General features: G+C 41.9%; 1 protein-coding gene across 1 annotated transcript; it reads left to right on the forward strand.

Annotated features, from left to right (window-relative positions):
• Positions 1-2897: 2897 nt before the first annotated feature.
• cUnh15orf39 (chromosome Un C15orf39 homolog) lies at positions 2898-21456 on the forward strand (the record flags this gene model as incomplete). The annotated part of the gene is made up of 5 exons (XM_080762187.1): positions 2898-2946; positions 7285-7547; positions 10770-14457; positions 18325-18359; positions 20890-21456. 5 exons carry the CDS (start codon positions 2898-2900, stop codon positions 20893-20895), a joined length of 4041 nt encoding a protein of 1346 aa, XP_080618313.1. The 3' UTR covers positions 20896-21456.
• Positions 21457-27567: the final 6111 nt, after the last annotated feature.

Genomic DNA, 27567 nt, shown 5'->3' on the forward strand with positions numbered 1-27567 from the left:
AGATAACATTATAGACATGATGCAATATCAAATAACATTAGACGTGATTCTAAATCTTCACTATTATCAGTGGTGACTGCATGGTCTGGTGAATCACTGAATTACTTGTCTATACAAGGCAAGCAAGTAGGCTATGTGCTCTAGTTTGTGTCTTGTTCTAAAGTTTATTGCGCACACCTAGAGAATATGAACATTTGCACATTAATAACTGATTGATTTATTTATTAACAGTTTGCAGAATTACAGTACATTTCAAGTACAACTCAATACAAAAACTGTTAACTGTGAGTGGACGACACCATAAAGCATTACACTTGTTTACAGGGCCCACCATTTTCAATTCATCAAAACATTTAGAGACGTACAAATATACACAACTATATAGTCAAAACAGGAAATCATCATAGAGGAGCTATACAAGTAAAACTGATATACAACTGGTATACGTATACAACGGATATACAAGTAGTCAAGATAGGATGGGACAGGATAGAAAAGACTAGTTAGAAATTAGCATACAGAGGAAACACTAAAATGATTGCACAGCTTAAGAGTGATTAACTATATAGAACTTATTGTAACAGTATACAAATAAATAATGGGATGTGTATCAAGCTCTGGGCATACAGGTATACAACATGCTGTAGTGAAAAGTGAGCTGTTTTTTGTGCTTATGTGTTAAACTAACTTTGAATAAAATCAGAGTTCTGATATAAAGATAACTGATGGTGTGTAATATAACAAAAGAGAACAAGTTTCCATTTTGAAATGTAAGGTTCACTCAATGACTAAATTAAATGTTTATGTTAGGAAACTTACAAAATAACAATTATTCTACATTCTCTAATTGTGTAGACATCTTGTAAATTAAGTAATTCAGATGTTTAACAATAATTTCTCTTGAGAGCGCAAAATGAAACCACGGGTCCATTTGGTTTCATTTTAGGCTCTCGAGAGTTAAAGATCTATATAAGGGTCCATTTGGTTATCAACTCTCCATCATTTAGCTGGGTACCACCTGGAACCCAAGGCAAGTTTTGTGAAGGTTGTTGATTTTAGTCTGTTTATGTGCTGAGCTCATAAGCTCATTGGTCTTCAAGATATCAGTATGTCAGTTTTGATAGGTTTGGTCCAATAATGATCCAACTTCAAAACGTTTTGACCTTTATTAAGAGCGGTCCCAGTAAGACAATTGTATAGTCTCTCAAGCCAGTAAAAGCTGTCATCTGCTTTTCAGACTGAGGCTATTTGACCAATCATGGCAGTGTTCACATTAATGTATTTTAAATATCTTATTTTATTTTTAGTTCGTTATGCGACTATACAGGCAAGTTGGGGATTTGGGATGTTCTTTATTTTCTAATCATTTTCAAAGCTTCCATAATGTAGCTCAAGCTCAATTCCATAGGTGGAAGCATTGTGGGAGCCAACACATCTGTTTTGAGAGACTAGGCCAATTGGGTCATTTGTTGTGCAGGTTTGCCCACAACTTCTAAATGTCAACTCTCAACTCTCTAAATGTTCTGATGAATTGAAAAAGGTGGACCCTGTTGTAAACAAGTGTAATGCTTTATCCGTGTGTCGTCCACAATAGTAGTCTTTGTATTGAGTTGTGCTTTCATGTGAAATGAACCCATTCTGTTCATAATTTTTCAGTCTTTGGTATGACCTGGTTGGGGATCGAACCTGTCGAGGAATTCTGAGAAATAAACATTTAATGATATACCTTATAATATTCAGACAGATATATAATAATATTTTTTTGTAATTCTTCTCCATGAACTATGTTCTATGAGGTTGCCTCAAAGGAAGTAACCTTTGGACTTTGGAACTGCTCATCTTTAGAGAGGACTCACATGATTATTGTGTATAATGTAATCTCTTTTACTTCCTTTGTTTGCTCAGTAGTGACTGTTTCTTCAGCTCTTTATCTGACCTAATCAATCAACAGACCCTCATGTGACATCCAACATTCCTGGTTGTAGCTGTGAATCCCTGTTGTTATGAGCCAGACTGGGTTTCCATTGCATTGACATGTATGACTCAAGTAAAAGTAAGCTATACTTCTGAAGTTCTGAATCTTTGTCTTGCATCATTATGTAATGTAAGGTGTGTGTGTGTGTGTGTGTGTGTGTGTGTGTGTGTGTGTGTGTGTGTGTGTGTGTGTGTGTGTGTGTGTGTGTGTGTGTGTGTGTGTGTGTGTGTGTGTGTGTGCGTGCGTGCGACGTGCGTGCGTGTGTTTGCGGTGCGTGCGTTGTGTGTGTGTGTGTGTGTGTGTGTGTGTGTGTGTGTGTGTGTGAGGGAACCTGTCAGTGTGTTTTGGCCCCTGGGACTGACAATGTTTCATCAGAAACTGCATCCTAAGAGATCACCTGCTTTGTTCCCTGTTCACCAGATTACCTCTCACTCCTTTAAAAGTGGTAAACAGTCCACAGATTCCCACAAGAGACGGTTGAAAGCATGGAAGCATTTGTCTCTCATTATCAGTCAGATGCTAATAGCTATCAAACTTTTTTCACAGCAGTGTGTCCATTGTACTTATGCTTAAGGCACACAAGAATTAAAAAGGATTAAGAAACAAGGTCATTTTTCACAGATGGTGGTTTCAAAAGTCTATACCAAGCTAACCTCTCTTATATGGACTATCTCTGACAGAAAATGCACAATCTTTTTATAGTTTTCACAAGACAGTATTACTCAAAGTGTTATTGTAACACAGCTAAGTTTACACCTTTATTTTTATTCCTATTTATATTCAATATTTATTTGTATGAACATTGTTTATCTTGATGGTTTTGTTCCACTTTTGCTTTGGCAATGTAAACATGTTTTCTCGTGCCAATAAAGCTCCTTTGAATTTAATTTAATTGAAAATTGGTGGTAAGCCGAATGCCTGTATGGTGGTCAACACAAAACTTCTCACTTCTCTTAGCCAATTCCTCTGTGGTATGTGTTGTCCTTGCAATATGCATCGCTTTAAATACTATACTTTTAATGATACACCAGTATAATGTGTAGATAACTCAATCAGCCCTGTTTTAAATTCCCAATGCAGTTTACTTTGAGCTTTTACAAATGTATGTGTAGTCCAAGGGTTGAATACTACTAGCAAGTGTGCCTACAACTGCATGTCAAAAGGAAATAAATATGGAGAAGGGAGTTCCAACCGCGCCTCTAGCCTATGGCAGGCCAGTCTGGTACAGGAGAGGAGGCACTGGAGACAGTTTAAGCCCTTATTTTATTAACCCATTCTGGGCGGGAACCCCTATTGGTATCTTACCCCCTCAGGCCGGGCACCCATATTTGGGTTCTGTACACTATGTACAGTATTCAAAAATTTAATTTTTTTGATGCTGCTATATAAATATTTGAAGTTTTTCAGAAACCTTAGGTCAGGATTTAGAGGCGTTTTTAGAATCGACCTTAGTAAACATGGGTTTGTATGTGTATCTCCGGAAGATAAGACAGCATTTGTACATCTTGATCTAATACTGTTTGTTAATCTAAATGTTAATCAAATTAACATTCAGATTTACATACAGTATTAGATCATTGCTGGAAGCCAGCCAGCCAGGTAGCCTATGCAATGTCATCAGCCTACAGAATAACACGTTAATCTGTTTGTGTAATGACATGAAATGTTAAGAAGTGTTGGTGTACATCAAGAGCTGAGAAAGCATAATAAATATTGGGGGCTTAGCACCCTGCCGCAATTCCGTTCTTTTATGTGTTCTGCCTGGTCATGTTTGGAGCTCCGTCCATTATTGCTCAATAAAAGACTTTGACCGTTTGAAGAAGAAACCTAGCGTGGACTTCTCTCTCTCCTTACAATGCTCTGCAAATTATAAGCATTAAAGCTCCATTACTACAAAGAAAAGCAACAACATTTTTATTGTGTACAAAGTACAATCATTCACAGTCAGTCACAAGCTTTATAGGCAAGCTTTGTACATGTAGTGACACTTGTGCAATAAGTGAACCATACAGGTACCTCTTCTTATCTATCTGAAGATACAATAATTTCAGGCAATTTAGAAGAAAAGAAAAAAACTGTCTGACAGCAAAAGCAAGTTGCTGTGACTGCTGGCCCCCTTGATGCTGCGTGTTGGTTAGCCTTGAGCTGTGATGCCATGGTAACTGGAAGTGGAAGAGGCACATGGGGTCATCTCTGGGGAAATGCCAGGAAACCTTTTACCTTGGAGGCCAAGAGCTTAATGGACACCAAAAACTAGTCTAGACTAAACTGAAGGATGAGCATGATGCAAGTGTACCAAGAATTTACTCGTTTGGTGTAAATTCAGCAGATATAACCTGCATCATCATTTACTGTGTTCACATGGGCATATGCAAAAGATACAAAGATAGACAGTGTATTTGAAGCTGTTGTAGCTTTCGCAGCAGCTACAAACTTCGGATGTATCTTTGTACCTTCATGTCACTGGCTTTGAACTGTATCTTTGCATCTGCCCAGCATTAGGATGAAGTAGGTCTTATTGTCAGTATCAGCCGGTAACACGTGGGAATCTGCATGTCCCCGTGTATTGTCGTCACATGTCCAGCTCAGTGTTGCAAAGCCACAATCACGTATCTGGTCCCACGTGGAAGAGCCACCAACCAAGAAATACCAAGAAATAAAAAGCAATGGTTGTGGCAATAATGTAATAAAACAGAACACCAGGGTATGTCAAACAAAGAAAACATTGGGCTGATGAAAATCCCTTATTTATTTCTTCACTATACTCATCAATCATTTACTACATTAGGAAGAGGCCAGTAGCTTCACAAAGGGCTCCAGGCTAACACTGCATCTGTATAGGCACCAGGGGCCCTGCATGGTCCCTAATCTAATATAGACTCATATCATAAGCTATAATAATGATTCATAGAGAGAGCATGTCAGCCTGTCAGGGCTACAGGCTGTCGATGTGTGCTCTGTTTGTCAATTATAATGTGGATAGTTAACATTCTACTCTTACCTATGCTTACTGTGCTTTCTCTTGTAATTGCCTGCTGGGGTGTATCGTGTTGTATACTGTTGCATATTTTATTTAGGTTATATATTTTTGCCAACTGATGGTGATGCTTGAAGTTTGACTGTTGTCTTTCCATCATGCTCCAGCCCAGGGGTCTTCAACAGGGGATAAAGGTCTTATTTTATCTTAATCTGTGCATCGGCAGACTGTTGTAGTCTAGACTAGTGTATGCATATGATTGATTGATTGACTGAATAGAATACTTTATTATTGATCTGTAAATGGCTTGCTGATAGACTATCATTACACCTGGGTGAAACTGAATCTTTTCTCTTTGGGTCTAATAGATTAGAAACATCATCAAGGCAGACAATGTTATCACAAGAAAAGATGAAATTACCTACAGTGATGAGATGGCAACTAATGTAATCAAATAAGTCAACAAAGAACAAGATTTTGTACAGGATCACATCCCCCACTGGTCAGTAAGAATACATTGAGGACTCGAACAGGAGCACTCATCCAAGGTTACTTCGACTATGCATGCACCTCGTGGTACCACAGCAGCACCTCAAAGGCCTTAAAACAAGGCTCCAGTCATTCCAAAACAAACTGGTCAGGCTGCTTGGCAGAGCCATAGAGTTAGACAGACTTACGATATTGAGGGGGCAAAAAACTGAGCGCTCGAGCGCTGTTCATGCAGCCTGAACTGGGACAAGCAGGAGTTTGAAATACAATGTTTTCAACAAGGGCGGCGCAAATAAGAGCAATTTTAGGCATGTGTGCAACATCCCCAGGACTTGTCACTATTTGCTATGCTCTTCGCCAATAGAAGTCTATGTAGAAGAGCCGCCATTGACTGGCCCCATGAAGTGAACGGAGTTGTCGTAACTCTGCTGCTTGGCCTTCCTCCTACAACTCACCTTACCACCTTGCTAGGGTAGATGACAGAGTAGAACAGCAACTTGAAATTGGGCCTGGTCTACCAGATTCACTACACCACAAAGACACATCCATGTACCTGACAAACTACTTCCAAAACGTCAACGCTATCCACAATCACATTACCAGAGGGAGCTCCACTATTAAATCACTTTCAACCCAGATTTGGCTCAAACAAAGGGTTAAATAGTACGTTCTCCTCATATGCCACAAAAATGTGGAATGCCCTACTACCAACAGCAGAATGTGAATCCTTACTCTCATTCAAAACCGCTCTTAAGTACAGTACTTAAGTAAATGTACTTAAATAGTACTTATACTGACCCCAGTAAAAAAATAAAAGCCTATACTGATGGTAGACCTACATATTATTCTTTTAATAATTTCTAACCTAAGTTTATAGGTTTATAGTTTTATATGATGTTTTTGCATATTAGTACTGTATATTTTTATGCCATTATTTATGTTTTTGATGAAATGAGTAGGCCTACGAAAGACCAAGCACATTTTTTGTGTTTTAAGCCCCCTTAGCCTTGAAACATGACGAGCGTCGAGCGTCATATGGCCCCTTATTGAACTTTCCTGGGCTTTTATTTTCTTCTCCCAAACAATAAATCAATAGACAGTTAGTAGTTAGTTACAGTACAGTACACTGTTCAACTTCAATACTACCTGTCTGCTGATTTAAACCCAAGAATTGGCACATATCAGTGAGCTGGATGCAATCCTACCTCGCTCTGACTTTTGGTGCGTAATCCAATAACAATGAAAACAATCATAACATCAGCATGATCCACGATGAACACCGACACGTCTGTCTCTGCGTGCTATATGTAGAAAATAAAAATAATTAAAATGTATAGTCATGCCACTGCAGTGTGCGATCCATCACAGCTGGGCTTGAATTCATACTGTAGGCCTACTGTACATTATGAAATGATTGGTGGTGCTATAGGTGGACCGATCCGTCTTCAGTTCAGCATGAATTTATTTTCCCCTTCACGTCATCATGTCACGCCGAAAGTAGACTGCTGACCTTAGAGTATGCTGACACACAATAACAATATGTTCTCAATACTTTCCTAAATCTACTTCTACTTTTATTGCTTTTATGGCACAGTATTCCATGGATATATATTGGCTCTTTGAGTGAATGGTTAAGTGGCTTTTCTTTGTTTGCTTTGAGCCTGAGGTCATCATAGTGTAGTGTAGGCCTACTGTGATCTGATCAATGTGCAAACCCATGACAACTTCAAATCAACACCTTGTTAATGTTAATGTGCCCCTGCTACTTCATTTGAGCGTTGACTCCGCCTGTTGATCAAAAGAACGTCCTCCTCTCCTCCCCCCCTTTTATCTTCCTCATCAGTGTGGTCTGTCTGTGGAGTGTGCAGTGTGGACTTCGAGCAATCCAACGAAAACATTTGGCAGCAGCACGCAGCAGAGCCGTCCTGGGCGGATACTCAGAAGTTTGTTTCATCGCGGCATAGACTTCGTTCTAAGAAGTGGGTCCACTCCATATCTCCAGTTCTCCACCTGCGGTGGTTGACAACGTTTCCACCGTTTCTAAACGTATTTCATGGAATCTTTTGGAGACATCATATACAGTGTGTTCGTATTCGTAATAGAAAGGTAAGAACATTATTTTATTTCTCAGTCAATTCTCACATGCCTGAAGGGCGTCACATGTTTATTTTATTTTATGCATATTTGACTAAATTGGCCGCGGTTTAGTTTGTCACGAGTCTCACGACTATCTGATCGTCTGATAAAGTAAATTGCGAAACGATGTGGCATGGTGCTTTCCTGGGAATAACATAAAATGCGCGAGGCATCTTGTGTATCATTGGCCAGCTCATCTCATTGCATTTCATTGTTTTTACTTTTTACATGATGTAGCTATTTTGAACAATGTCATGTTGGACGTGATCACGCTCACATCCGTATTCTTCTCAATGTCGCTGCAATTTGCAAATGTATCTGCAATTTAGCGTAGGCTACGCTTTTGTTTGGTGATCTTGCTTGCAAGGTAGGCTACTACCAACGTTTTTGCCTATTAAGTTAGTGTGCAGTTCGACCTCCGTCAAGTGAGCCTAAATAAAAATGATCAGCAGACTTCAAAATAAGAACCGTGCAGGCGTGCACTGTTGATTAATGTTACAAGATTTAATAATACAAACTAGAAATGCACTCGAGGTGAAAAAGTGTGTGTTGCACACAAGTAGGCCAAACATGGCCAGCTTGTGCGCAAGCAGAGCACGCAAGTACTGCCGACCTCTACGAACATCAGCCCCTCTATAAAATATTTATACCTACCCGTAGTTACGCCAACAGCCAATTAAGGGACCACCATTCTTACCGACAAATGTATACGTATACATACGTTACCTAACATTGATACATATCTTAATTACGTCACCATCAACAGCCAATTATAACCATGCATACAGTACCACTTTTGACATATCTGGAGAACGGGAGACTCATTGCTCCAAGGATGTGCTCCTAATTGTGCTGTGATTGTTGGAAAAATCTTTACCTCGACATGAAACGGGAAATTAGAATGAAAACTAGCTATTGGCTTTTTTGTTTAAATCAAATTAAGTTATAGTCTACAAGACTACCTAAGAGAAATGTGACATGGAGGGAGTTTTACCTTGAGGAACAAGGTAAAACTTGATATACAACATATTTTACTAACCAACATTACAATCTCCATATTTAGATAACTGAAATAAAAGTTCACTTGCGGATACAAGCACCAAAATTGGCACACATACATGGCCCACCATTGTGCCAAATAAAATTTCAAGATGGCGGCCATTTTTCAAGATGGCCACCATTGAATATACAGTATTGCAATTCACAATAAAACCCCATAGACTTGTCCTATTATTGTAGAATAAAGAAGGACCCATGGACTTACTCACTTCACTGGCTTCCTTGTACCATTTATCATAGTCCCGGAATCCTAATATTAGTGAAAAATCATACATAGTGAAAAATTTATGATTTGACACCAAGATCATTCAAATAGGACTAGTCTATGGGCGTTTTTTTTGTTGCTAAATGCAATATTCAATGGCGGCCGTCTTGAAAAATAGCCGCCATCTTGAATTTTTTTCAAAAGAGCAATCCCTAAGGAGTATGTGTGCCAATTGTGGCGCTTGTATGCGCAAGTGAACGATTCACCTGTAATTTGCATGTTATCTGCCCCACTAATTTGGCCCGGGAAGACCTAGAGCTCCATATATAAAGACGACGGAGACATCTAGTGCTTAGATCATCCTAATGCAGAACTCCATATGGATAGACAACTGGCATCATCATCGTGACAAGCATTATGCCGACCCTATATAAAGAGTGGTTATTAACCTTGATAGTGGAAGGATTATTTCCTCTAATTACAACCTGCGTGTTTCAATGGTCAGAGGGTCGATCGTACTGGATATAAATAATATTCTGACTACTGACTACTTGAAAGGTAAGGAAAAAGGAAAAATCGTTGGCTGTGGGTGGATTATTTATGTATTTACTTCAGCAGTAAATTAGTTAAGGTTACATGCGCCGGGCACATGTAACCTTTTCAATTTGCCATTGACAATGAAAGGAGAAATTAGGTCAAATGTCCGCTAAATCTTGTCCCCACAGGTCTCATATTTGCCTTGACAATGAAAGGAGAAATTAGGTCAAATGTCTGCCAAATATGACGTAAATCTAACCAACCAATCTTCAGTGGTTCATGAGATGATGTATAATGATAAGAGCGCCCCTCACTTCACACATGTGTGATTTTTGTAGTCCAACATTCTTTTCGAAGGAATATTTGAATATGCAATTAGAATATTCATTGACAGCCTTAATAAATATATGCGGGCCTCAGTGCCTCACCTATCTTGCACCGCAGATCCAACACAGATATGTCTGAGTCATAGTGTTGGGGGGGGCTTTGTCAGAGTACAGAGTACAAAAATCATGTCTCATTCCGGCCAATTTGAATTTGTGTCCTCACCTTCGTCTTCGTCTTCGTTTACACAAACACTCAAACCTGTCAATGGCATTTAATGTTTGTGTTGGGACAATGATGTAAAACTGGCCATTCATTTTCAATGGCATTTAATGTTTGTGTTGTAGGGACAATGTTTGTGTTTACACACACCCTCAAAGCTGACTGAGTGCCTTCGGCCTGGTGGAGACAAAAATATATATCGAGTTGGGAACGATGCAAGTCGGGTGATTGTTCCATTACTTACTGAAAGAATTCCGCTATCATAGGCTCACAGCTTTGTCTACGGCTAATACAGTTGACGGCGAGTTGGCGTAATGCCACACCTCATCCCTGCAGTGTCAAATTCTGCCTCTTACAAAGCCCTGGGTAAGCTACCTGGCAGATATAATGGGCAATAAAGTATAGACAATGTCTATGCATCAACTTTGGGTCTTGAGACATTACCAAAGCATTTCCGGGGGTCCCCAGCCAAAAACGTTGAGAACCCTTGAGCTAGTTAATACTAGTTAATCACTTGCTATAGAGTTGCAGAAAGTACAGTAAGTCTTGAGAGTATCAGTATCTTCACCAGCATTTGAAGGGTCTGTAGGTCAGCTACAAGGGGGTTGAAGTTCAAATGGCTCAGCCAGCATGGAGGGATTTCGTTTGTGAAAGTCGAACGGAACACTCAGTGTTCCGTTGTGTGAATCTGAGTACTGAGTAAGCGCAAACAAACTTAAGCATTTTATTGCAGACTATCTCTCTTTTAATCAAAATAAAGACTATTGTCTGTGGTGGACAATATATCATCAGTTTAAAACTTAAAAATTGTCAGCATTACTAACAGATGTCTCATGTGTTCTTAGGTCTGGAGCAAAACTGTTGGATCATCATTGTCAAGTCACCGCAGCATGAGCAGCCAACCAGGACACAGTGTCATTGACCCAGCAGCCCAAAGCAAGATGCCATTATTTGAAAGTGCCATAGCATTAGCACTCTCAAAGACTGGACATGTGCCCGATTATCTCAAGAATAAGCCTCTGCCGTGTAGTGGGTCCTACTATAGTTGTGACCCCAGAGGAAAAGATGGAGCTGATTTTACATATGCTTGGAGCAACTCAAAGACCACTTTGCTGGAAAGTTCCATGGGCCATCTTCCTGGCATGGAGAAACAAAAGCATATCGTTTACAGACCAGACAACGGCACCTTCTCTACAGAACGAAGTCCTTCTCTTACCCCCCCTTTGCATCACACTCCAAGCAGACATGGTTTTACATATTTCACCAGAAGTCCTGAAATCAGCAGTCCCTCAGCAGCTCCACCATTCGCTGTTACAAATAAAACAGTTGGAAGCATGAGCCTACCGGTATCTCCCCCATCTGAAAACTCGGCTCACTTAACTGTCCCCAAACCATATTATGGACATAGCCCCTGCTGTAATGACCTGACTTATATGTTTGGGCAGAGATATAGTATGGGGCAAGGGCAACAGAAAATGCCAAACATGCTCTATGACTGCACTAGTGCCCACTATACGCGCCAATCTCCCATTCTGACACCAGAGACATTAATGCAAAAGAAAGGTCTTCCTGTTGAGTACAATGCGGAGAGATTGGCTTTGAAAGACATTACTGAAGAGCAATACCATGGTTTAAGCCCCAGTAGAGCAAGGACCTTGCCTGTCTATAGCGAGACAAACTATAAGAATTACCCTTGCACCCCGACTCGTACACCCTTTGGTCCTTTTAATGAGCAGAGACAAAGTTTACAGACCCCTCATAGCCTGCATCCCTCTCACCCTCTCATATACGAGCATATGGCCTCTGTACAGCATCGGATTCCGTCACAAGTTTATCATGACCATTCTTCTATATCCAAATATGGCCAGCTGCCACAGTTCCCCATATTTTACTACCCACAAGCAAATGCAGAGGTACAGAGCGGGGCTGTCTCTAAAGAGACGGGGCTAAAGCATAGAGAAGATGTTCTTAAACACACATGCTCCAGCCCCCAGGGACATTACATGATTCCCCAGCCTATTTGTAGTGAGGTTTGTATGCCTGGTCCCATAGTCCCACCAAATCACCCCTTTCCTCAAGGTTTTGACCACCTCTGTTATCCAGGGCATAAGATTCATCTGGATCCAAGTCAGATGAGAGTCCCCTTAAAGAGGCTACACATTGTTCCTCCACCTAGCTTGCAGTCAAATAACACCTCCCCACCTAGCCGACATGTGGAGCAACACAGTCCCAGCAAATATGCAGACAGAGAAAGAGGCTCACCAGCCAACATGCACTTGAAGAGAGTCCCATTTACCAGCTCGCATATGGGCCACCCCAATCCTTCCCCTGCATGTCTGCATATTGATGAACCCTTGGATTATTCGCAACACAAATCCCAGGGCCATCGGCGTGGGACTCAGATCCACAGAGCTGTCACTTGTAGCCCTGGCCCTGTGCAACAAATCACAGGCTCTTCTGCTATTGTAACGGCTGCTCCACATGGTATAGGAACCTATGATTATAAACGCAACCTGAAGAGGTCGGCCTCAAATACGCCCCCTGCACACACAAGCCCGTTGCTGAAAATCACAGCAGACAATGGAGATGTGTTCGAAATGGAAGAATTGACAAAACGGCAAAAGATGGAGGTGCAGCGATTAAGAGAGCAGACTACTTATTTTCCTGACTCTCCTCCAATGCCAGTAATTGACAATGTCTTCAGTCTGGCCCCTCACTTGGTGCCCCTGGATGCTTCTGGAGAGTTTCATTCAGACAAAGGAGCAGTGAGAACGTGGCAGTTTTCTGAGTCTGGTGCAGAAAAACCTGAGCATTGCGTCAAAGTGAATGCTACTCGGAGAGATGGACAGAAACCTGTTTGTTTGGTTCAAACAGAAAAGCAGTTTGAAGATTGTGACTGTCCAAATATTCCTGTGAAAAAGATAAAGATAGAGGAAAGAAATGAACAGTACACAGACAGTTCTGAGGAAAAACATTTTAATCATTGTAAATTGATCCAGGATTATTGCAAAGAGATAACCGTCAAACAAGAATTGGAAGAGCCTGCTTTATCAGATGTCAAGCCCGTGTTGGTGATTAAGAAATGTGAGCCTGATGAATTTAAAAACAAACCCTTTATATCAGTAAAAAAGGAGCCCTCTGAGAGCACTGAAGGGTATCTGACTGCAGAGATAGAAGTAGCATGCCCTACTCAAGAGAGTAATACAATACTCAAGAGAGTAGTACAGCAAATGCTTATCACTACCAATCCACCAGCTGATCAGGCAACCCCTCTTAGGCCCAAATCCAGAACTCTGCGCCCTCTTAGGCCCAAATCCACAACTCCGCCGCTACCTACTGAGAATCGGGTAAAGTTTCAAAACATTCCTTCCCATTGCCTAAAACTGTCCACCGGCAACTACAACATTGTCCTCCCTGACACTCTCTGTCCCAAGACTGTCCGACCCACTCCACTGCCAGATACTCCACTTTATAAGCTAGTAATGTCCAAACCCAAAAATGGGCTCCACCAACTTGACTGCCAGGATTTCCAACTTGAAGCCAATACAGAGCTCAAACTCAAATCTGAGCTCTACAAAGATGTCCGCCAGGACTTCCAACCTGAGGCCAAACCTAAATCTGAGTTCAACAAACTAGTGAGCCAGCATTTCTTAGAACTCCATCAATCCAAACCCAAAAGTGTGCTCCACCAACTTGACTGCCAGGATTTCCAACCTGAAGCCACTCCAGAGCTCAAACTTAAATCTGAGCTCCACAAAGATGTCAGCCAGGACTTCCAACCTGAGGCCAAACCTAAATCTGAGCTCAACAAACTAGTGAGCCAGCATTTCTTAGAACTCTATCAATCCAAACCCAAAAGTGGGCTCCACCAACTTGACTGCCACGATTTCAAACCTGAGGCCAATCCATTGCTCAGATCTGAGCTCCACAAAGATGTCAGCCAGGACTTCCAACCTGAGGCCAAACCTCAATCTGAGCTCAACAAACTAGTGCGCCAGCATTTCTTAGAACTCCATCAATCCCTTTGCAAGCTGGTGTGTGACCATGTGTCCCTTTCCCCAGAGCAGGAGGTCAAAACCTGGCTCTCTCAACTGGAGCCGACTGTGCCTGTGTCCCCTTCAACTAAAGTCCAAAATGTAACAAATCTCTTAGGGGACAAAGTCAGGAAGGTGTGGCTTAATGAGGAAATCAAGATTGCTCTCCACAAAGTACTCCAGAGGTTGAGAGACTACATCGACCAGAGACAGTGTCCGTTTCCCCATGTGATGCGGACGGGAATGGTCTTCATTCCCATGCTGGTGGTAAAGGAGCTGATGTTCCCTCAGGTCAACGGCAGCTTTATCGATCAGGTCCTGCAGCTGCACAAAGTAGCGCTGCGGCCCACCACGCTCTCTGAAGAGAAGATCCTCATACAGCTCCACAAGAGTGCCTGCTCCTCCAAGCTCAGGAGACTGCTGTCCCTCAAATATCTGCCAGACATCTATGCCGATGTGATCAACCTCTATTACCATGCCTGTGTCTGCAAACATTTGGGTATGTACTGCATGGATTTTGTTGTTGAATGACTGAGGTACCAATTTACCATATTCACACAGTGGCCATGTTGAGCTTGCATCGTACCTCAATTATGTGATGTTGCTACAAAACTGTGATTATGGTCAGAGTACAATTCCAGGGAAAAGGGGATCAAGCGAGGCCATATCATACCTTTTGGGGCTACTGTATAGTGTATATACTATACTTTTTCATGATTCCATAGTTCTGAGAACGGCTAATAACTACGGCTAATATCTTCAATTTCTACTTAGTGTTGTTTGGTGCGTATCTTATCTGTGGTCAACACGGCCAAAGTGTACTACCCTTTTGGGGAGAAGTGAAACGTAGAAGTAAAAGTAGGCTACTCATTATGCAGAATGTCCCAAATGTATAAAAATCTTTTGAAAATAACAGATCTCCCCAAGCTCAAAATGTGTCGCATTGCGGCCCATGTGAGCTTGTAGATCAGCTATTCAAATGCCTGGAATCAAGTTTTGTAATAATAATCAAAATCTACAAATTAATATGGGGGCACGGTGGCACAGTTGGTAGTGCTGTCGCCTCACAGCTAGAAGGTCCTGGGTTCGATTCCCGCTGGGGACGCTGTGGGCACTGGCGGCGTGTTCCCTCCTCCGCGTCATCAGTGCCCATACCCGAGGCGGGGGTTGGCGATGGGGCCTTTCTGTGTGGAGTTTGCATGTTCTCCCCGTGTCCCCTAGGGTAGATGCCCTCACAAAAACATGCCGTAATCCTGGTCTTTAAAACTACCTCCCCCTGGCCAGCCGGGGCGCCTGATGGAGGGGAAAGGAACTGGTCGGAATAACGTGTCCCTTCCACGCGCTACGTCCGGCCGGGGAAATTCCCCTCTGTCAGGTGAAAAGAAGCAGCTTGGACTCCTCATGCATAGAAGGAGGCATGAGGTCAGTCCGCTGCCCCCCCAGGTTGGCAGAGGAAGTGTAGCGCCCAGGATTACATTAGATAATTGGCACTGGGTGAAAAAGAAAACTGGGTTACAAAATCGTGGGATAAAAATTTCAGAAAAAAAAAAGAAAAGAAAAAAATCTACAAATTAACTAGTAACTAAAGTTTTCAAATAAATGTAATGGAGTAAAAGTAGGCTACAATTTTGGGATTTGTAAAAGTATTGGTATTGAAAAATATTCAAGTAAAGGTGGTTGCACACTGGACGTTTTTGTAGAAACGCTGCTCTGTGTGCAGGGACCTTATGACCTCCTTGCACGCATCCGCCTGGGTGACGGCAGACTTCTGGACAAGTGCTGGCATGGGGGGTTAGATCAACATATGGAATGAATTCTGTACTGGCCATATATGGAGCATGTCTTGAGTGTACAGGGTTTGATGAGGTCAGAGGTCGGATCAACATAATAGAATGTCAGAACAGGGCAACTCCATATATGGAGATGTAAGGGTGGCAGCAAGGGCAGTGTCTTGAGTGTACAGGGTTTGATGACGGCCCAGCATTAGGGCCGGGCCTTAATCTTCGGGCCTGTTGAATGCACAGGTATCAGTCAAAAGGGAGACATCGAACTCGAAGTGGACGGATCGGTGGAGAAGGATCAACATATGGAATGTCAGAACAGGTCAGCTCCAAATATAGATATCTAATGGTTTGAGGTCAGATGTAGTGTTGCTGGCCGGCTCCATATATGCAGATCTAGGTGATGATCCAGTCTTCTCCATGTATGCATATCCAGGGTTTGATGAGGTCGGTGTCGTGATCTTCATACATGTATATGGAGATTGACATATATGGAGACGTGATGTCACGAGGAATTATGTCACGAGGCGTGTACTGATAACTATATATGGAGGCGTGACGCTGAGTGACTGACTGACGGGATATGCAGGTTTTCATAGTAAACTGTGTATATCTCAACAAATACCTCAAAATTGTAGGCCTACTTAAATTTTATAGGTTTTATTAGAGAAAGTAAATAATAAATAAATCGCCATAAAACTTTGTACAGAAATGCATATTTAGCCACTTGTTCGAATGCCCCCACTTACTTACGCCTATAGCCCAAATTTGGGCATGAACAAGAGCTCTCCAGACATCCTGGTCCTGGGCCATCTTCTCCAGCTGTCCCCATGTGTGGCCAGATCTCTTCACATCTGCATCCAGGTCACGGCGCCAGGTGTTTGGTGGTCTGCCTCTCTTCCTTCTCCCTTGTGGGTTCCAGAACGGGGCATATCTTGTGATGCTAGATGCAGGCTTTCAAAGAGTGTGGCCGATCCATCGCCAGCGCCTTTGGATGAGTTCTTCCTCCACCGGGTGTTGACTTGTTCGCTGCCACAGTTCCCGGTTACTGATTTTATTTGGCCAGCGTATTCGGAGGATTCTTCTGAGGCAGGTGTTTATGATTGTCTGGATTCTTGTCATGGTGTTTAAAGTTGTTCTCCAGGTTTCTGCTCCGTACAGCAGGACCGGCTTCACCATAGAATAAAAAATCCTGATCTTTGTGTTCATGGGAAGATCTGAGGCTCCCCAGACATTCTTCAGCTGATGGAAAGCTGCTCTTGCCTTGCCAATCCTGACTTTTACGTCGGCATCTGTTCCGCCCTGTTTGTCGACAACACTGCCTATATAGGTGAAGCTCTCCACCTCCTCTAGTGCTTCACCTTCTAGTTTGAAGGTGAAGCAGTCAACATTAACAGTGCCATTCCTGTGAATGTTGTCACATGCTACCATATGTTTCTCCTCTTCATCATTGTGAAATCAAAATAAAGTGTGGTTTTGCATTATGACAAGGTCTTAATCAGCTTGCTGAACTTACTGAACTTGGGCGTGTTTATCAAGGAAGAAAAGTAAGCATACTATATAGATATTGGACTTGTATCAGAGAAACACTGGGAAGAGAAGCACGTGGGCACACACAAAAAAGACAAACTTGATTCTTCAAAGAAATTTGAGCTGGGTATTGCCAAAGTTTCCACTGGTACAAAGTTATCATGATGGGTCACTGCTGCAATACATAACAGTCAGTAACAAGTCAACATTGCAGATTGTTTGCAAATATAGTATATACTAGTATAAACTAAAGAACATTTTAGGCCTATATTTGGAATATTTATTTGTTTAGGACAAGATGAGATTTCAAGTTGACTGTTAGGTTTCCCTCCTTCTTTCCATTCGTTTAATTATTTGTGCTGGATTATTATGAATTATTGAGATATGTCTCCTTCACTTCTGACCCTGAGTATTATGATACAAAGACAGTTGAACGGGAGCCAACACAAGTTTATTTTTAGTAATATGTTTTGCTGAGGTTGACATTGTAAAGTGCTATCCAGACTGTAAACAACACCATGGTGCCAATTCCTTAGTCTAGTTCTGGTCTTCACGGTAGACTGCATGACTAAACAGAACTGTATTTGTTTACAAATGAGCCACTCGTGTTCCTTTTTTCACGTTACTGTTCCATTTACTGTATGTGACATCACATAGAGAACTTTCATTGCTTGGAGAGACAGATGCTTATCTACCAAATTCATGGCTGTTAAATCATGATCTGGATTATGGAAGGGATGACACTTCAGAAATCTAGTTGTGATTTACTGAAGAGACATGACTGCTGGGAGCTCTGGCATTTCCTGCCTTCTCAACCAGATTTGGAGAAATCTGGTTGAGAAAGTTTTTGAGTATTGCTTAATTGTAGCCTCCTCACACACGCACGCACGCACGCGCGCGCGCGCGCGCACACACACACGCACACGCACACGCACACACATTGTTACAAAAGGATATCACATGATGGCTTGCCATTGAATAGACTGTGAATATGCTTTCTGCGATCTTGGTGCTGTTCGAGGCAATAAATATTCAAATCCATTTATTTTTTACAGAATCGACCTCAGCCGATGCCCAAAAGAGAGCCCAGGTATATCTGTCTGTTTTGTGTTGTACCTCGGTTTATACTATTCTTCACCATTTATCGGTTTATACTATTCTTCACCATTTATAATAACTCCAGCAGTGTTTCTGCTAGCAATACTATAACCAATCAGAATTGACAAGTGACTCCAGACATTATGAAGACTAACACTTAAGTTTGTCATTTGGGGTAGGCCTACCTGTTGGCTAAGCTAGTTAGTGGACCATGTGCTCCTTGTGAGCCGTGAGGACCCGAGTTTGTCTTCCTGTCTTGCATGTCTCCTCTCTCTGTCCTTGGCTTCCTGTATACACTCTAGTCTACACGCCATCTAATAATAGATAATGCATAGATATGCAGAAGAAATAACTTGAAATAAATTGGTGGGGCCTGGTCGCGAATGGTTGTAACCATTGGGCTCGTGTCACTTATTTCCGGAGGAAGGAACTGACAGCCTGCATGAGAAAGGGCTCATTCTGTGCCGGGGGGGGGACACTAACACAAGAGCAGTGTGAATTGGAACTACTGGTTTCTACTCTGTTGCTTCTTTCTAAACCTCCCTAACTCCCTTTCTACTTTGATCCTTCTTTCTAAACCAACTTAACCAAGTGTCCATAGTGTCCCTTCAAAATTTCTCTAACTGAACTGCATTAATCAAATTGCTATTTCCGTTCACCGCTGAAGCTTTTGTTTCACATGGTTTGGGAGTTTGGGACATTTGACCCTGTTTTATTGTTGTCTCACTTCTGTTCCATCCCAACCTAATAGAAAACGTCCTTTCTCAGGCTGAAATACTACATTCTTTTCTGTCACCGTTTCTAGGGTGAGAGGTTCATGCTGTATATTTACTAAGTCCACTGAGGGAGATACATTTGCCATTTGTTTACTTGATGTGGGTTGTGGAAACACTGTTGAATCAGCCTTTTGTCATAGAATTAGGAAACAACAGACAATGGCTACGTTTACATGAGCAGTTAAATCCCCTTTTCATTCCGAATAGAAGTTCAATCCTATTAAACATTGTTATGTAAACCCCTACAAAAACTTACATCCGAATGAAAACGCTCGATGCGATCTAAAAACCATTCCGATGTCACTGGCTGGATTACTCCGATTTTCAATGCGATTGAAAGAATTTTGACTCATGTATACACTGCTTCGGATGTAAATTCATTCTGGTCTTTCTGAGCATGCTCCAAGGCGCTCATATCCAAGGCGCGCCGTCGGCGCCGAGGAGTTTGCACATAGAGCGCGTTATTTCGTTCCTTTTTTCAGATCCGAAATCCACAAAAAAAACGTGGAGCAGCAGCAGATGAGATACCCCTGATCTGTGTGTGTGTGTTCAACGGTCTCTCTCTCTCTCAAAAATAACGAGCGACCCGAATAATAATCATCAGTGTTGCGTTGCGTGCCCTGGCCGTGCTGTAGATACAAAGTATAGTAGTAGGCCTACAAATAAAAACGAGATGATCAACTTCCCAGCGGAGAAGCGGAGCCGCAGCGGGTGGGGAAAAAAAGACGGTAAACACTAAACATATATGCCCGCGCCGCCCCTATCCAACCAGCAGCCTCAAAGCTACTGCGGAATGAAATGATGGGATTTCAAAGTATCGTCTTTCGTCTGTAATATGTTTGTATTGTTGAGACAGTCACAATGAATGAACTGCCTATATTTTATGTGTCCAACAGATGGCGTAGTTTCACGTGAATTAACATGTATCATGTCTTCTATCACTTCTCCATATAAACACTCATTCGGAATGACCATTTCCCATGTAAACTCGCGGCAAAAAACATTACATCGGATGTATTTTATTCGGAAGTATTTATTCGGAATGATCACCCTTCATGTAAACGTAGCCATTGAGACTGGTAGTTGCTCTTTGCTTCAAATGTCTGTAGCGTTAAGGTAGAGTAAAACAATGTCAGAACAGTGCTCTCATCTTTCAGATAATTCAGTGGTTTTCAACCCTTTTCATATCGATGTCATTATTGGTTCTGTATTTGAGCCACGGACCACCATTTGATGACATTTTAGCCTTTCAGACCCAAAAGAAAGGATACTCTGTTGTCGTTGGATACAATTTTGTCCACGATTCCATGCTGTATTGATGTGGGTACCATTAGGAGAGATAACAGGCAAATGTTGATCAACAATTCTTCTACATTCTCTAATTGTGCAGATTTATTGTACATTAATTAATGCAGTTTCATTTTACTCTCAAGAGTTAAAGATCTATGAGGGTCCATATGGTTACCAACTCTCCATCATCTAGCTGGGGACCACCCGGAACCCCCTCAAGGACCACTGGTGATCCCCGGACCACTGGTTGAAAACCACTGAGCTAACTTCTATTGTCTATTTCTCCCCCCAAAACCCTTCGCCACCGCTTCTTTGGTTTGTGTTTCTATTCTTTGGCAGAACATTTTAAGAGAATCTGAAAACCTTTTTACCCCACCTTACTTGACCGATTTCCTTTACAACTTTATCCTTGTGTAATGTGATTTTCAACTAATGGTCTCATGCTCTGTGTTGCAGGAGTAGAACTGGATGATGCCACCAACGGAGAGCAGGATAAAGGCTCTGTGGAGGCTTGCACCTCTTGGAGTCTATCCTCAGACGCTGGACCTGCCTCGCAACCCTTTAGTCCAGAACCACAGAGATTTCAGAAGGAGCCGGGGAAAAAATCCCTCTTGAACAAGTGTAAAGCAAAAGGCAGAGTTAAGAGGAGCTCTAAGTGCACATTTTTGGACGAGAGGATTTCATCATCGGAAGATGAAGTGGAATCCACAAAGCTAACTAGAGATGGGTGTATCACGCTTCAAGGGGAAGAATCTTGGGAGTCATGGACACGGCCTTTAACCCCAAATGAGCTCGTCTCGCCTACAAGTAACACAGAAACAGAAGGAATATCCTCCACGCTTCATTTTAGCGAGCCTTCATGTTTGACCAAGTCTCAGATGAGATCCAAGAAGCATTCAGGCATGATTCTCAAACTCCGGAGGGTGCTATTCAACAAAGGCCACGGCGGCATAAAGTCCCAATACCAAAGAGTCGCTAACTTGGGGGAACCTTCTCAACATTCCTTTTCAGAGGCTGAGGGCCGGGAGGACGCCAGAGAGGGGGGTAATGGGAACTTCTTAAGAAGGATTTCGTCCAAGGTCACCCACAGGTGGCATAGAACAGCAGGCTTTTCTCATACTCTGCGACCCCTTTCCAGCTCCTCTAAAAGACGACACACATCTCTCCTTAAGATCAAATATCTGTCTGCTTGCCACAGCACTGAGCACAGGAGGCGATGGGTCCTCCGCTCGTCTGTCCAGAGGGCTCGGTGGGCCATGAAACTCTATCCGGACCTAGTGGGCAAGAGGATTCGCCACCTGTATGAGGAAGACGACAAGTCTGAAGTGTGGTACAGAGGAGAGGTGGTGCGTATCCACGAGACTCACCCCGACCCACTGAAAACTGTGTTTGAGGTCAGGTATGACAGCGAGCCAGATTGGCAGTACTACCTGGAGCTATTGTTGGACTATACAAAAGGCTGGCTCAAAATAGACGGTTGAATTTTCATGTGTTTTTTTTGTGTCTGACTTTGAATGATTTGCATTAGTGTTTTTTTCCCCACTGTGTTTGTCTTCTTACATTAGTCTGTTAAGCGTGTGACGAATTAAATTCCCTCACCTGACAGGAATGAAGTAAAACAGGAAGTTGAGCATTGTTGTAGTTAAAACAAAGGTAGTCTGTCAGTTGGGAACTATTAGCATTTCTCATGTTGCCAAACTAGATAATGATTGTTTAAATGTTTTCATTGAACCGTTTAAATTAAGTTATTTCATAATTCATATACATCGGTATAGTTATAACATGAGAAAAGTTCACTATTTTATTATACTGTTATAATGTGTGTGCACCTATACATACATACATATTTGTCTCATTAAAGCCATCGTGTGCGATATGTCGGCCCTACTTATAAACAACAGGAATTCTGCCAGGAAGGCACATGCACACATTGGTCTGTGACATAGTGCCTCAGTCATGAAGTCTTAATATAGCACTTGCCTTGCACTATGTAATGTATTGCACAACACAGTTTTCATACTTTAAAAAAGAAAGTGAGACACAGGTCTAGGCCTTGCATGGTTTGTTGTTGTTTCGTATCCTTCATATTCCTGTGGCAAAGAATGATCCTTGATCAAATCCAAATTAGACTTGTGTTAATGCGTGATTGAAGTCAGACTTGCGTTACTATACCTCTGGGGAAAAAAAGGCTGTTGTCAATCACTGAGAGACTCCTGTTCCGGGTGTTTCTTGTTTCTCTCACTGTGAATCTTAAAGCTTTCACCTAAAATTGTACTGCAATTAAAACATTTTTGTATGTTTCTCTTTTTATACTTGCATTTTTGCAGATGGAATTGATAGATGTGAGAACATCTTCGACTGTAATTTTCTTTTGCTTTATAAATATCTGTATGCTTTTCCACTTTGTCTCGTCTCTTCTTTTTGCATCAGGGCTATAGACTACTGAAAAGGATTAAGAAATTTCATTTAAGACTTGTATGATACACATTACACATACTCACTCATATGATATGACATTGAGCAGATGCTCTTATCCAGAACGATTAACAAATCAGATTAGAGCAGTGATGGAAGGTTAAAGTATAAATTCCAAATTTCAATACTTTTACTGCACTACATCTCGGAGGAAAATATTGTACTTTTACTCCACTACGCTTATTTGAAGTTACTGGTTTCTTTGTAGATTTTGATGATTACAAAACGTACATTAATTTTGGTATTTTGGTAACATGATAGCTGGGCACCAAGGAAGAGTTGACACCTGTTAAATTATTTTTATTTAAATTATTAAGTAATGTGACAGTATCTCTCTCCTAGAGAGAAAGTATATCTTAAGAAAATTAAGGTCTAATATTTCTAGGATTGAAGGATAAAATTAAGTCTGATAATGGCGTACTCGTACAAGGTTTCTTCGACTATGCATGCTCCTCTTTGTACCACAACACCTCAAAGGCCCTTAAAACAAGGCTCCAGACTTCCCAAAACAAACTGGTCAGGCTACTACTTGGCCTCACTCCCCAAACCCACCTAACCCCTGCCCACTTTGACAGGTTGGAATGGCTTAGGATTGGACAGAGTACAGCATCTTGCAATGGGTCTGGTCCACAGGATTCGCTACACCACCAACATACCCATTAGGCCTACCTGTCTAAATACCGGTAGTTAATGTCAACAAAGTTCACACCCACAACACCAGAGGGAGTTCAACAAACCATGTTCAACCCAGATTCTTCAAAAACAAGGGACTAAATTATTCTGCTCCTATGCCACCAAAATGTGGAACGCCCTACCAACAGCCATTAAGACATGCAAATCCCTTGACGACTGCAATTCGAAACTGGCCCCCGTAAAATTGAATACTGTATATGTTTCCTTTCCCTTTTTTACCTCACATGATTTCTTGTTTTTTATATAGAAGTGTATATTTATTCGTCTCTAAGTGTTCTGATGAATTGAAAAAGGTGGACCCAGTAAGTAATGCTTTATCAGTGTGTCGTCCACAGTAACTTTGCATTGAGTTGTGCTTTCATGTGAAATGTACCCATTCTGCAAACTGTTAATACATCAATCAATCAATCAATGTCGTGCATGTTCACATCATGTATACTTATACTGTATACTTTACTGCAAGGTAAATGATGGTCCCATGAGTATGAGTAAGTGTAAAGAAAACAATGGTGCCTCAAAGAAATTAGGATACCAGGAAAATCTCAAACATAGCATCTGTCTAAACCAGTGTTTCTCAACCTTTTTGGGCCAATTAAAATATAAGCATTTTATTTTATTGTGTATTGCTGACATTCCTGTCACACAGTGCTGTCACTTTACAGTTACATTAATAATTCTACTCGAGTTGGAAGCATTAAGACCCATTTTAACCCTCAATGGCTTCCTTTCTGACAAATAACGTTATTGTAAAAATAAAAATAAAAGATTCACGCATATGTAGCTATTTACAGTGAGAAGCGGATGGGACCCGGATGTAACGTAGAAGGACTACAATATGACTACAGGAAATTCGCGGTTAAATCTCGCGGGCGTGGCCTCGAGTCACACCGGAAGGAAGTGATGCCACCCTTAAATACGGCGCAGACGCGATGAGATGGGTTTGGTCAATGTTTGTTTGGTTGTTTGGTTTGGTTTGGTTGTTTGGCTGTGTCACGTCATTCATCCGGTCCGTCGATCGTCTGCAGGCAGAAGGTAAGAAATTAAATGTTATTTAATACTTAACGCTGTTGTTTGTTTTGTTCAAACGTGTTATTGCTTGTGAAGTTACTTGTTATGATGTTTATATTTGATGTTACTACAAAACTGTAAAACAGTGTTTCAGTAGAATGTTTACTGTCGGCTGTTTGTAAACAATGGTGCCCGAGTTCATGTCCCTGTCTAGCCCCGCAAGCAGAACCCGAATGTAGTAAAGTTTCTGACACTTTTATGACTTTACTGCATTGGGTCCTGCTTCACGCTGGGCTGTCGCCAGTTACGCACAAACAAATACAATGTAAACACGCCATGAGACGGACTTCTGCGCGCTTTTACCATGTTTATTCATGTATTGACTTACGAATGTGCGAACTATAAGTACCTTACATACCATACCGACACATCTCCTGTGTCGCGGAAGCCGTTAAGTATTTTTAATCCATGATTGATTAAAAATGTCGCTTCTTCCTACCTTGTTTATTGACACCTCATTGTACCGCCTATCTGGCTAGCTAGTGGTGCTACCAGTGTTGCCAACTCTCCAGTAACGGAAGTAGCTAGTGGCTCCTCGAAAAGTAGCTAAAAGTCGCCAGGGGTGGGATATGCGCGCGCGTAGCGCGCGCCGCCCCTAGCGACTTTTTTGCGTCCCTAGCGACTTTTAGGCGCCCCTAGCAACGAAAATATGGCCAGCCCAGAAAAACATTTGTCATTTATGTGCACTTAGTTTGTATCATCTCTTCATTTGATAACACATCGTTTAAACTCATTGTAATATAAAAAAAACATACCTCAATTCAACTAATGTTTAGAACGCTATTTTGTTCCGATCCATACAGGAATTAGAAGGTTAATACTTTATGCATCCGAGTGTGTATTTTATTTTTACTAGCAGACTAAACTGAGCTGCCAGTGCTTCCTCCTTTCTTGCTCTGTCGAGCTCGAGGGGCGCGTTCGGAAATACCGCACCGGAGCGCACTCGCCTAGGCAGAGCAAGAAAGGAGAAAGCACTGGTAGACAGTCTGTGCACTGTGCAGTGTGCACATAACCGAGCCGAGGAAGCCACTGAGCCTGCTGTGACCTGTGAGCCAGACCAGACGCGCCGACCACTTTTAGTTTTGCCAATTTAGCCGATTTGAGGCTGAGGGAAAAAAAAAAATGATTTTATCTCTGGCGCATATCTGGCGCCTGTCAACACGATTTGTCCCCAATTCACCAGGGGAAAAAAGCTAGATTTCTCGCCAGAAGCTTTTCACTAATTCAGTCGCTAGGGGGGTCTGGAAAGAAGCTAAATATGACGACAAATCCGCTAAGTTGGCAACACTGGGTGCTACAGCTATGACGGAGCAGATCAGAGGCAGGGACATAGCCCGCAAAGCCAACCGCACATCGAGAGGCGGTACAATAAACGGTAAATAAACAAGAAGAAATCAAAGCGACATTTTTAATCAAACATGGATTAAAAATACTTAACGGCTTCCGCGACACAGGAGATTTTATCAGAGGTATGTAAGGTACTTATAGTTCGCACATCCGTAAACAAACACAATAAAAAGCGTCGTAATACCGCGCCGATGGACTAAACCATGAGTTTGTGTATATCCGCGTTCCAACAATCGCATTGGAAAATCTTAGCATGACCAGGGACCCTACGGGTCAGCCCGGTTCGGTTCGGATTGGGCTGACCCAGGGGGTTCCGAGAGGGGCTAGTCCCTGTCATGACCAAGAGTGTTTTTCCTTCTTACCAAAACAAACACAATTGTTTTTGCTAGACTAGTCGAGGTCCATTATTCATTCAGTATTTCACACACAATGGCCGGTGGTCAGTGGCTCAATACTGAATGGACCTCGACTAGATGCAAAAACAAATTTGAGAAAACACACTCTCTGTCCTGGGGAGGAGAACCGGGGCCCTAATGTTGACTATCCGTCGACAGTACCCACTCGGCAACTTCAAAAGTGATAACATTAACGTTAAAACGGACCACCATTTCACATTAATAGACTCTCACAATGGTGGTCAGTGGCTCAAATGGGTCTGAGAGACTAGCTGAGCACTAAAACTAGACTAACACTAAAACATTTCAGATTACTAAAATATGACTAAAACTAAATTAAATTGTATTCAAAAGACTGACTAAAGCTAAATCAAAAATTGCTGTCAAAGGGCACAGTGGCACAGTCGGTATAGTGCTGTCGCCTCACAGCTAGAAGCTCCTGGGTTCAATTGGCGAAAGGGCCTTTCTGTGTGGAGTTTGCATGTTCTCCCCGTGTCCCCTAGGGTAGGTACCCTCACAAAAACATGCAGTCATCCTGGTCTCTAAACTACCTCCACCTGGCCAGCCGGGGGGCCTGATGGAGGGGAAAGGAACTGGCCGAAATAACGTGTTCCTTCCACACGCTACATCCAACCAGGGAAACTCTCCCCTGTCAGGTGAAAAGAAGCAGCTTGGACTCCTCATGCATATAAGGGAGCATGAGCTCAGTCTGCTGCCCCCCCCCCCCCCCCCAGGTTGGCAGAGGAAGTGTAGCGCCCAGGATTACATTAGATAATTGACACTGGGTGAAAAAAATGGGTTGGAAAATCGTGGGATAAAAAAAAAAATATATATAATAATAATGCTGTCAAACTCAACACTATGGGCTCCATTTTCGTCACCACTAAACCCCATATCCCTAAACTTATTTGCCTTTTTTACTATTTTGACTAGTTAAAATGCCCAGTCTACAAGCTCACAACGTGTCAATGTAGATTGGCTAGTTGAACTTTTCAAAAATGTTTTTCAAAATAGTAAAAAAAAAAAAAGGCAAATAATTTTAGGGATAAGTGTTTTAGCGGTGACGAAAATGGAGCCTTATATGCGGTACATTATGTGTCATTGCTGACCTGTGGTCCATGTGTTTAATTTATTTGTCCTACTCTGTCCTACACAT

This window comes from Protomyctophum bolini (assembly GCF_963924005.1).
Source record: "Protomyctophum bolini genome assembly, chromosome: 4".
Classification (NCBI taxonomy): domain Eukaryota; kingdom Metazoa; phylum Chordata; class Actinopteri; order Myctophiformes; family Myctophidae; genus Protomyctophum; species Protomyctophum bolini.